Source organism: Sarcophilus harrisii, chromosome 5, assembly GCF_902635505.1.
Source record: "Sarcophilus harrisii chromosome 5, mSarHar1.11, whole genome shotgun sequence".
Lineage (NCBI taxonomy): Eukaryota > Metazoa > Chordata > Mammalia > Dasyuromorphia > Dasyuridae > Sarcophilus > Sarcophilus harrisii.
In genome coordinates, this window is record NC_045430.1 from 24,574,138 (window position 1) to 24,587,207 (window position 13,070).

General features: G+C 38.0%; 1 protein-coding gene across 3 annotated transcripts in view; it reads right to left on the reverse strand.

The window, feature by feature from the left end:
- Positions 1 to 13,070, reverse strand: part of ANO4 (anoctamin 4) — a 313,523-nt gene that overhangs the window by 106,119 nt on the left and 194,334 nt on the right. For 2 of the 3 annotated variants that reach the window (XM_031940726.1, XM_031940727.1), the window contains 2 exons: positions 11,970 to 12,070; positions 7,720 to 7,764 (listed from right to left, as the gene is read on the reverse strand). In XM_031940726.1, coding sequence (XP_031796586.1) covers positions 7,720 to 7,764; positions 11,970 to 12,070 — 146 coding nt within the window. Of the gene's footprint in view, positions 1 to 7,719; positions 7,827 to 11,969; positions 12,071 to 13,070 lie in introns of those variants that run through there. The other variant, XM_031940728.1, reaches the window with a different exon arrangement.

The window sequence follows — 13,070 nt, forward strand, 5'->3', positions numbered from 1 at the left end:
TCTGTTTTTATGATGATAATAAAAACAATAGTAGTGTTTTAAGATTTACAAAAGCACTTTACTTAAGTTTTCTCATTTTATCCTCACAACAACTCTAGGAGATAGCTGCTATTATTATTCCTCTTTTACAGATAAAAAAATGGAGGTGGAGACAGATGATATCTTTCTGAAGCTAGATCTGAATTCAGCTTTGGAGACCATTTCCACGATTAAATATGAAGTTTTATGAATAAAAAATATTCAAAATTGTAATTTAGATGATAAAATATATAATAATATATGCTTTATTCACTAAATACTGACTAAGCATTTTGCCCATTTGAGCATTGCCCAAAGTACTGGATAAGAGACAAAAATAAGACAAGATTTTTTTTTTTCCCCAGAGTTCTCTACAAGTTCACAGTCAGCATTCATGTGTAATGTAGGTATGAATGAGGTCCCTCTCAACTCTGGGATTGTGGGATAGCATTTGGACTTGGCCTCGAAGGCATGTAAAGTAATATAAGGTAGGATATCAACAGAAATGGGGAAGGGAGAGAGTTCAAGGAACAAAAAAGAGAGCGGGCAGAATCTTAGGGGACAATAAGCCATTTAAAAAAATCTAATATATAGTGGGGAATCAAGTCAGGTATTGGGTGGGTTGGAGGTGGTGTGACAATGGGGGTAGGGAACTCATTAGGAGATTAATCCAGGAAAACTCCATTAGAATGTAAATTATTTGAGGGCAGACCTTTGTATCCCATCTCCAGGACCTAGCACAATGCCCCCACATGTCAGATACTTAATAAATGCTTATTAATCAGTCAATTGATTATAAGGGCTTGCATGAGGGTGGTATTAGGGACAGCAAAGATACACTTGGAGAAAAAACTGTCAAGTTTTAGCAAGTGATTAGCTATAGGGGAAGCAAATGAAGAGGCATTCAAGATTTTCAATTCCTGCCATCTCTAGGAGAAAATAAAATAGAAGTCTCCTCTGTCTGGCGTTGAAGACCCTCCATTGTATAGTAGCTCCCCCTTCCTGCTTTTTCTTATTTCTTAATGTACTTTTCATTTCTGCCACATTGTTTTGGCCATTGAACATTTGAGCCCTTGTACATGTGGTTTCCCGTGCTTGGAATGAACTTCCTTTTCACCTCTACCTTGGAGAGCTCCTAGAGTCCTGAAAGCAGGAGTTCTACCCCTTAGAGGAGATCTGGGCAGTCCAGAGCCCAAATATTAGTATATTCCTCCTCTTAAAATGACTTTGCATGTAATTTTATATTCACTAGCCTGCATATGAATTGCATTATCCCCAACAGAATAGAAGGTTCTTGAGGGCAGGAATGATTTCATTCTTTTGTTTGCATCTCCAGTGCCTGGCATAGAGCCGGCGAAACATTCTAAGTACTTCATAAAGAGGGTTGTTGTAGGATCAAATAAAATAGCACATGTAAAAATGCTTGGTAAAAATTAAAGCATTTTACATATCAAATTATCATGGGGCAGCCAGGTGGTCTATAGCAAATTGGATCTGAAGTCAGAAAGTTTCAAATTTAAATGCAGCCCTGACCTTGAGTGAACCACTTAAACTCTATTTGCCTCAGTTTCCTAATCTGTAAATGGGAATAGGTAGTATCTCTCTTCCAGGGGTGTTTTGAGAATCAAACAAGATAATTGTAAAGCAGTTAGTAGTACCTGACACAAAATAAAGACTATATAAATATTTTGTTGGTATTTTAAAAGATCTGGTTAGAATGAAAAAATTCAAAGAAATCAGCTTGAGAGAGAGGCAATATCTGCCCTTATAAAGAGATTGAACAGGAGGGTTTTTAATCTTATAATGGTGTAGAAAAGGCAAGTCACAATATTCACACCAGGCCTCTCTCCTGAGGGACATTATTTGAAACTGATAAAAACAGACAAATCCAAGGGGAGGGGGATAGCTATAAATGTGGCTTCAAAATAAGCTCTTTGTTGAATGATTATTTTTCTTTTCAATTTTCAAATAGTTATTTTTAGTGTTACAAAGACCCACAGTCACAGTGACTCCAGCAGTTACTAAGTTCCATTCTATCAGAAACCAGGACATGTTGGACTGATAATGGCTGGAGAGATTGGGTTAGATTTCTTTCCTTTCCTTTGATCCAATTTTCCCTTCATTGTCATTTGGAGACACTAAGGATCTGCTTTTTAGCTTGCTCTAGTTGGACAATTACTGTTGGTATGTTATTGTTTCAGTGACTGAGAATAAAGAGTTAATAACCACAGACTTACTTTACACTCTGTGCGTGTGTGTGTGTGTTCATGGTATCGCTTCCTTTCTGTTTATTTCTGGAGAAGACAGCTTTACCCCCCTTCTCCTCAATCCTATTCCATTTAAGGTTAACTCTTTTCTACGTGTGCTGCTAATCTCATTTCCTCTTCCTTATAATTTATTCTATGGATTATCCCCTTTTTCTAAGCCTGAGTTTCTCCCTCTCTCCAGACTCCTTTTCCTTTGCCTACAAAGAAGCTCAAATTTTCCCCAGAATAAACTCACTTTTTACAATCCTAATACTAGAGCATTCTTGTTTTTTTCTTGTTCCTTTCCTTTATTGCCAAATTTCTAGGGAAAACTGTCTATACTCCTTATTCCTCAATACCCAGTCACTCCTTAGACAGAGACAGGGACTGAACCTTGATTTCATTGGTGTTAAAGAACTCCCAGGTGAGGAAACTCATTTTACCAGTGGATGGCAGCACCAAGTTGTATCTTGAGAGTAGCCTGGGGATTCTGAGAGGATGTGTCTTTGCCAGGGTCACCCAGCAAGTGGATGTCAAAGGCAGAATTTAAAACTCCTCTTTTCTAGCTCAGCTTTTAATCTGCTGTGACATCCTGATTATACAAATCATTTCTAGTAGATATGGGAACATTACTTTTATGTATTTATTTATTTTTGGTATTTAAGTTTGAAATTTAACATTTTAATAAGTATATGTGTACATATATACACAATGCATGTACATGTATACATGTGTATATGTTTGCAAGCATATTTATTAATTTTAAAATTATGCATATATGCATTATTTTGTGCTTATTTTCACAAACTTAAAAAATCTATATACATACATACATATACAGATACATATTCCAATCATTGTGGTCATGTCTGACTCTTTGTGACTCTTTTTGGGGTTTTCTTGACAAAGATAGTGAAATGGTTCTGCTATTTCCTTCTCAAGCTCATTTTACAGATGAGGATGTGTATATGTATGTATCTATATATTTTCTCTCTTTTTTTCTCTCCCTCCCTCTCTTTCTCTGTATATCCCCCCCTCTCCCTGCCTCTATTCTTGCTCCCCGCTCCCCACATATCTCTCTCTTTCTGTCTCTCTCTCTCCTCTTTCTCTCTCATTCTCTATGTCTGTCGCTGTCTCTGTCTCTGTCTCTCTCTCTCTCTCTCTGTCTCTCTCTGTCTCTCTCTCTTACACACACACACACACACACACACATGCGTGCCCGCTAATTTCTTAATCTTCTTGAAATGGGCTTCTGGCCCTGTCTCTCTACAAAATTGGTCTTTCTGAAAAATCCTGATAAACAGATCCAGGGGCCCCTTCTTTGGAGGAAAGCTTTGATATCTGGACAGCACACCATGGTTACCCATGCTCCTCTGGTTTCCTACCATCTATCTTGGCTCCAGAGACCCTCACTGTCTCCTGTCTGTGAGGCTCCCTCTTTCTCTTTCTTTTTCAGGACTGCTCATTTGCCTTCCAATCCCTAAGGTTCTTTCTTATACTCTTCTCTAAACTATTGCCCAAGGTAATTTCTTCCTGCTTTACTCACAATTATCCCTTTGTTCACCACCAAATGTATTTATTTGTTCATTTATTTGCCAATCATTTATCGGAGCCAAACATTGTACGAAATATTAGGAGAGACAGGATAATTAAAATAGAGACCTAGGCCTCATGAAGCTTATAATCATAAGGTACAATATCACAGCTGAAAGGAAACCATAGGAGCCATCTAATCACCCTACCCTGATGTTTATAACATCATCCATCTATCTATTATCTATCTATCTAAATATATATTTAAAACATGAAGAAACTGAGAAAAAGGGACTTAACCCAAAGTCACCTAGCTCATAGGAAGCAGAATCAGGATTGAACTTAGGTTTTTTGAGACCAAATCCAGTACCTTTTCCTACTTCCTCCTCCAGTCTAGGGTACTGATACATAAATATCCAATACTTAACCATGCAATAACTGCCTAATACAGAGCAGAAAAGGGGGCTTTAGGACAGAAACAAATGTTATCAAAGAGTAAAGAAATGCTATTTTAGACTAGTGGGATCAGGGCATGTTTCTCAGAGAAGATGCCATCTGAGTTATATCTTGAGGAATGAGTAGGAATGTGAGATAATGGAAAAGAAATGGACTGGAATTAGGAGCTCTGGGTTTGTGAGCCCTTGGGGAATTGACCTTCCATCTGTAAAATGAGGGGATTGGATGGGATGTTTTTCATCTACCAAAGAGGTCAAAATCCTGTGTTTTAAATAGAGATGTCTGTTCCACTGAGTCAAATTTATTTTAAAAAATTAAAAATTTAATAAATAAATAGAAATTTGTTAAAAGTTATAAAAAAATCTCCAATTGATAAATGATCAAAAGATATGCTCTGTTGCCCAATTCATGCATTTCCTTTGACCCAGCAACATCACTACTAGGTATGAATACCAAAAGATTAAAAAAAAGAAAGAAAAATGACCTATGTGAACAAAAAATATTCATAGCAGCTCTCTTCTCAGGGCAAAAAAATTTGAAATTGAGGGGATGCCTATCAATTGGGGAATGGCTCAATCAACTACGATATGTTTAGGATGTAATGTTGTTGTTCTATGGGAAATGAGCAGAATGCTCTCAAAAACAAAATAAAATAAAACCAAAAACCTGGAACATCCTCCATGAACTGTAGCAAAGTGAAATGAACTATATACAAAGCAATAGAAATGTTCTGGGATGACCAGCTTTAAATGACTTTGCTATTCTCAATACTACAATCATCCACGACTACTGTGAAAGACTTAGGGTACAAAATTCTATCTGTAACCAGAGAAGGAAGTGATTGTGTCTGAATACAGATTGAAGCATTTTCTTTTTCTTTATCTCTATTTTTTTTAAACTCACTTTTTCTTGAGGTTTTTATTTTTATTAGGATGGGAGATTTATGTTTTCTTTAACAACTTGACTTTTATGGAAATGTTTTGTATAATTTCACATGTGATTTCTTTATTGTGAGTGGAGATAATGGTGAGAACCTAGACACAAAAAATTTTAAAAACAAATGTAAAAAAATTGTTTTGAAGGAAACTGGTGACAAACATTAAATGAATTAAATACAAAAATATTTTTTAAGAGATGCATATTCCTAAGGAAGAGGATGAACTAAAGAATAGAGGTGGAAGGCAGACATGTGTGACTAGTCCAATCTGCATAGTACAGAAAAGACTAGGAGATGAGATTATCTGAAATAGGCCTGGGAAGGCAAGAAGGGGGCAGGCTGCAGATGGCCTGGCATGCGAGGCTACGTACTTTGGACTTTAGTTGGAATCGATCAGGGAGACAATGGTGGGTTTTGAGAAGGGAAATAACATGCTCACATCTGTAGGTACATGAATGGTTCACTCTACTAGCTGCACATAGCAGCTGAAGCACAAATTATTTATAATCAAGGTTATAATTTGAATCGGTCTTTCTAACTCCAAGGGTAACATTCTATTGGCCTCTACCAGATCTGCATATAGGAAAGATTAATCTGGCAGCAATATAAGGAATTAGGGCAGCTAGGTGGTATGGTGGATAGAGCATTGGGCTCAGAGTCAGGAACATTTGTCACTTCAGGCTCTTCCTGTGTGACTTTTAAACCTTATTTGCCTCAGTTTCCTCATCTGTAAAATGAGCTAGAGAAGGAAATGGCAATCATTCCAGTCTCTATCAAGAAAACTTCAAATGGGATCATGAAGATTCAGACATGACTGAGATGACTAACAATATAAAGAATGAAATGGAACAAGAAAAGACTAGACATGGGAAGAGCCTTTGGTTGCCCCACAAGAAATGAAGTGGAGCATTCAGTGGGGCCTCTAGTGCTCAACAAAGCCCTAATGTTCAATTCATCTTTCAGCAGAGACATCAAGGTAGAAGACAGACTCTTTCCTTGGTCCTGGATGTTTGAACCACTTTCTTTTCTTCTACTTGGACTATATACAATACTCTAAAGAGTCCAATCTATTTGAAATTAGATCCATTCTTGCTGTAAGGGGGTGGAAGATGTCTACTCTGACCTAATTTATTACTCCTCTCCCCAAATGTCTTTATAATGGATCAAATTCTTATATTTTACAGATAAGGAAACCAAGGCCCAATCTGATGATTTGCTCAAGGTCATCCATTTCATTATGTGGGAGATCTGAGACATGAACCAAGGACTTCTTCAGCTTTCAAGTACTTTCAGGTCATAGTGCCTCTTTTAGTAATGAACTCTAAGCAATCACAAACCAGTTTCTCTGGATGCCCAACTCCCGATTTGGATGTCAAGTATAGTCTCAGTATGTCTGCTGCCTAAGCACCAACCTAGCTATGCTAAGAGAGACTCATTAGGAGACTGATTGCAGAGAGATGCATTTTTCAGTCACAATAATTCTTACAGATCATTTACTATATCACAGAAAGGTTGTGATCTATTATCACACTGAAAAAACCAGCGATCCTTAATGTCTTGTGACAGGTCAACTCTCCATATAGTATTGAGCAAAGTTAAGGAGAATTTTATTAAACTGGTCCATTAATTATCATCATCATAATTAACTGTGGACATTCTAGTCTCCCTTCATGTAAACATATAATTAAAACAACACAGAATCCCAAAACATTAGACTGAAATGAACTATTAAAATTTTCAAAAAGAACCCATTAATTGTCAGACTAATTAACTCACTTAAAAGGAAGAGAACTATTGTAATGCTGAAATTAAAAGTCTCTTTTGCTAATGCTTACTAAGGGAGACATAAAAGAACACTACTCCGCCACTCCATCATCCCCCTCCCCCTTTCTTCCTTCTAACCAATCAGAAGAAACAAGCTTTGGGAGGATGTGGAGTATTTGCGACATTTGCCCAATACAGTTGTTCTCACAAAGGGGATAGGTTTTGGCCTCTGCCAAAGTTATTTATTTGCCAACTTCACTAATAAAACAGCTCTCAGTCTGAGATGAGACTTGTAGTGAACCAAACTGGAACAATCAGTTCCTAAGAGGGTTGTCAAATACAGTTTATCTGTTCTATTTGAAACAGCTTTCTAGGGCTTTAGAGTAGGAAAGACATGATTTTAACTGGGAGGAAAAAAATTATATCATTCAAGACAAAGATATTTATTAAAAGCGTTCAAAACTGGAAAGGGCTAAGTCATCTGATCCCAGCATGGAAAAGAATTTCCCCTCCAAATATACTTGTAAAATGAACTAAGTTCCTTCCAGGTATGGAGGACTGGCTTGGTGCAGAGAAGACTTTGAGGAGGCCATTTTTAGCTTTCCTCCTTTTTATGCCATTTGGAAACAAGAGCTTTTTCAGTCTGGAATTTGGCAGGCTTTCCTATGTGGCAAATACCCGTCCCAGCTTGTAACCTCTTGCAGTGGTTGGATCCACCAATCAGTGGGCCAAAAAAGTGCCACCTGGCTTGGATGGGTTACTAACCTGCTCATGAACTTGTACCGGCGGGGCAGGTAATAGATTTTTCTCCTGGAAGAACAGCAAAAATGAAGCCAGTCGAGAAGAAAACCCATCGTCAGTTACAGTTTGAACTAGCAAGGAAGGAAAGGAGATTGAAGATAGAAGCCTGTAAGAGGTGAAGGAAAAAAAACTAAAAAGAGATTAACAGTGAGAACTGACACAGGAACTTGGGGCACACATTTCCCAAACCACACCGTTTCATGGAGCTGTTTTTATTGTCTGCTCATCTCCTCCACTCTCCTATTTCATAGTTTCTCCTACATATAATATATGGGAAACAGGGATTTAGAGCTCCCTCCTTGGGCCTCAGTTTCCACATCTGTAAAATGAGGCGGTTGGTTTCCATGGGCTCTGAGTTCTTTTTCAGCTCAAGAGGCTTTATAATACCATGGCCCTGACAACACTTCCTGAGATTTCCCAGAAGGTACTGGGATAAAACTGTGTGGGTCGTGAAGATGACTATCTTAAGCAATCAGCTTTTCTCCAGAAAAATGCAAATTCTGGGTTAGGCTTTAATTTTAAACTAATGAAATCTTATGCAAGTTGACCTTGATTGAATTAAATGAAGGGAGAGAAGAAACTCAGGAATTCAAGAAAGCAATGAAGTCAAATTGCAAATATGCAAGTTGCTGCCTTACAAGTTGTTGTCATCAGTGGTCAACATATGAGAAAGAGACGGAGAGAGACAGAGAGAGAAACAGAAAGAGAGAGAGGAGGGAGGGAGGGAGAGGGAGAGAGACCAAGAAAGAGGAAAGAAGGGAGGGAGAAAGAGATTGAAAGAGAGACAGAGGTGGGAAAGAGAGAGAAAGGAGGGAGGGGGAGTGAGAGAAAAAGAGAGAGAGAGAGAGAGAGAGAGAGAGAGAGAGAGAGAGAGAGATGAAAATTTAAATGTGAAAGTGTTTAATAGCATTCTTTTCAGCATAGTACAGATGCTTTATTGAAATCTGGTCTCCTGCTCCTGATTTTGACCATCATTCACTGAGGATTTTTATTCTTTAACCAAGACAGTTTCAATATGTTCTCAATTGCTTCTGATCCATCTCACTTTTGGAAAATGAAGGCTTTGCTCCCCACAACTTATCTTGCATATTTAGGCAAACCTGCAGATCTCCCAGTGCCCATAAACATGATTCAGAAGCAGATTTTATTGGCAATTTCCTACAATAAAAGTGATTATGCTGTTTTTCCTTTCGTCTTGCATATACTGCAGAGGTGATAAATCAAAGGGGATTGAACTTGGAATTTCAATGTGCAGGATACAGAAAATCATAAATACATATAAAAGTTGATGTGGCTTTTAAAACACAGCTCCAACTGGATGCTTTCTTGTTATACCAAAATTGTTTTCAGTAAAAGCTCTTCCTCTTGCATGTGTCCAGGCTCCCTTCAAGAAGCTAGAATTCTTAGCCTGATTGGAGAATAAACAGGCATTGTGGATGCCCATCTACTGAATGTTAATAATTCATATTATTCCCCATTACAGATGAACATAGCAGCCCAGAACTGCTAAGGGGCAGAAATGGCCAGATCATGGTATCACTTGTAATTATCATTTTCATTTTAATTGTTCGTATTAAACTAGATTTAGGACAAAGAATTAAAGAGAGATCCTCCTAGACAAATGAATTATTCTAGAGACACAGACCTTGTGATCCTAAGACAGGTCTTGATAAATTCTTGCTAATATAGTAAAATCTTTCCAAATAGCAAAGAGGCAGCATGGAGTAGAGGAGAGAGAGCTGACCAAGAAGACATGGGTTCAAACCTCACCTCTGACACATATTGTTTGTGTGACTGGGAAACTCTTCAGTGTTTTAAGCAGCTCTTTAAGATGCAGAAAAAAAGATCCACATGCATGGGCAAAAAAAGTTTTCTGACTACAGAGATCCCTATAGCAATGTAACTATAGGTCTGGTAGACCATTTAAAAAGGGGCTCTTGACTTTGAACCTGTTCAAAATTGTTTTAGAATGATATTTTTAATATAATTGGGCAACTGATGGATAGAGACCTGGAGATAGAAAGACCCGAGTTCAAAATCCAGGCACTTTCTAGGTGACTGAAGCTGGACAAATTATCACTTACCATCTGTTTACCAAAGCTTGTTCAACTGCAAAATGGCGCTAAGTTTATACCTCACAGGCTTATTGTGAGGATCAATGAGATAATATTTGTAAAATGCCTTGTAAAACTTAAGGAACTATAACAATGCTAACTATTTTTATTAATATTATTATTTGTCTCTTTTGTAATCTCATATTTTATTTTATACATTTTAAAACATGATTCAGAGAAGTGGCCCAAAGGTCGCACCAGACTTCTGAAAATCCACAACACAAAAAGAGTTGAGAACACTTGAAGAAAACAGAAATAATTGACTTTCTAGATTTCAGTATCTCCTTTCTATACCAGAGATTAGAATTGTTCTGGCACAGAGTCCAATGATATTTTTACTTAGTATGGGTTAGTTACTATTTCAACAAATGTTTCAGCAAGATAAATATATAAAAATTTGTAATGAATTACTGGCTTCAAGGTAAATAACTGCAAGTAACTACTTTTTTTTATTCCTGGTTAATGCATGCCTTAAAAGACCCAGAGCTAAAAGACATGATATAAGACAAGGAACAAAAATGAAAAAAAAAAAATATAAATCAGTAGAAACCAGGCATTTTCAAAACTGCTTTTAGCTCCTTTTTTGACACAGCCTCAATGCTCATATCTACTTCACAGTATGCCCGATTCTCCACAGCTCATTAAACTGGGGTCCTGTGGGCAAAGACACCAAGAAGACTTCGTTCCTGCCTTTGGGCTTGGTTTTGTGGGCAGACAAATAGCAATCTGCCACTCCGAAGCTTTCATTCTATTAAAACTGACCTTGAGTCAAAATCGTCCTTCACTTTTGGGACTCCTCCTCCTCCCCCTGCCCCTGCCCCTTCCTGCCTATTATGGGCATTTATCTCTTCAAGTCTATGGCTTTATCCACTCTTCTTTCACCATAGGCAAATGGAGGATAAAAACATGGCTGAATCGAATAAAATGAGCTTTTGCAGATAACCAAGTTATGCATAAAATATTCTCAATTCTCCCTTGAATAGCATTGACTTCAGTGTCCCCTGAGCATTCTGACTTCATTTCCCCTCACTTCCCCCCCCCCTTTTTTTCCTACTAGACCTTCAAAACTATCTTCACTGCATTACAATGTGTAGTGTAACCTATACTATACTCCACTGTAGCCTAAGTGCAGTATATAAGCTGTAAAACTTTCTTCAATGCTTTACAACCTAGAAAGATTCCTGTGGGAATAAGAAGTTGGGATTTTTTTTTCAGGATCTCATAGTCAGTGTTAAGTCAGTTGATGGGACTTGAATTTAGGTCTTCCTGAGAATTTCTCATAATGATACCATGCTGCCTCTAATAGTCTCGATATTTAAAGCAGTAGTTGACTCTTTGATGGAGTCACCAAATCTAATGCATATGGAGTTGAGATTCTAGATGGTGAATTTATCTTGGACAGATTCTTTTGCAGATTAGAACTAAAGTTAGAGGGGGGGGAAGGGAAGGAGTGAAGGAGAGGGGGAGGGAAGGAGGGAGGGGAGGAGAGAGAGAGACACACACACATACAGAGAGACAGACAGACAGAGAGAGAGACAGACAGACAGAGAGGAGAGTGAGTATGTGTGTGTGTGAGAGAGAGAATGAATGTGTATGAGAGAGAGAGAAGAGAGAGAAAGAGAGAGACAGAGAGAGACACACACACACACACAGAGAATGTGTGTGTATGTATATGTGTATATAGCTTGTATCCTATCATTACACTGATATCAATAGAATGACCATTCAGAAGTAGCAACATATATTAAACAGATCTTTAAAAATAGCAGCTCTTTAAAATGAAAATAGCATTGAGAATGGTGTCTCTTTCACAAGATCAGATTGTTCATATATGAAACCGTAAGAATTCTCCCTGAAGGGCAATGAATTCACCACTGATCATTCTACCTTATTTGCAATTTCTAAAGGTATGAAGTATTTCTTCTAATTATTAGGTGCTAATTATTCCTCTAATTATTTTTCTCCTGACTATTAGAGCCCAATAGCTTTTCCATCTGCACTTTGGTCATATATTTCTGAATTCACTACAAATAGAGAAAGAGACATTAAGTGCAAAGGGAAGAAACAAAGAAAAAGGGGAGAAAGTGTATTAACCCTTACCTGAAAGGCATTCTGACATTCATGACTTCTGCATATCTGCCTAGCACCTCCCAGGGGGCATGCAACTTCACGAAGATAATGTCACTATTTATGACAGAGGACTGAAAGAAAAAAACAGATTAAGTATTTCAAAGTCATTTAGGGCTTAATTTGGGATGGGAGAAAAATAGTATATGTAGGGCGCTTCTGCTTAGCGTCTGTATTACTCTCCAGTGACCACTAGAGCGAGCAGAGAGATGGATGGAGCATTTATTTATACAGTGCCAGGCACTATGTTAATTGCTAGGATTCTGAGGAAGTACATTGATCTCTCCCCAATCTACAGCAACATTTTTTCCCAACAGGTTTCCTCTTGAGATCATAGATTTAGAGCTAGAAGCAGATTTAGAAGCCGAATAGATCAATCTCTGTGAGTAACCATAAGTGGATAAGGGAGGAACAGGTACAGTTCCTGGCTTTCATTACTGGCTTGTAAAACAATGCAGGTTTTCCTAAGGCAGAGCCACACTCACTGGGCTGTAACTTCACATTTGGCAGCCTTCTAAATAAATTCCTTTCATGTGGTCTTGAGAACACTCTTTCTGTCATTCCATGATGACGTTTTCCTTGACAAGCGATCCACAATGATATGGGTCAATCCCACTCCCTGGATCAGCCCATCAAGCCCATCGAGAGCCACCAATCCCATTGTTCATCCCGGCCAAGCTAGCCCAGCAGAACTAATTTAGGAACAGTGGAACACAAGCACTCTGAGCTGCAGTAATAGAACTTTTCTTCCAGATACTCTGCATTCAGTGTATCCTTCCAATCCTAAATCCTTTCTAGAAGATTTCATTTTAATAGACGAGGGCATTTGAAGTTCAAAAGAGTTAAGTGACTGGGCCCAGATCATACAGATGTTAACTGATGGAGGCAGAATTTGAAACCAAGTCTTCTGATATCGAATCCACTCATGCTGGCTCTTCTGGGTGGCCATTCACGTGGGCTCCCACGTTGGTATTTTCTTTGACACTCCTCTCTCTCTCAAAGCTCTCCTATCAATCTGTTATTTGGTCCTGTTAATTATACTACTGCAATGTGTTTCACATTTGTCTCTTCCTC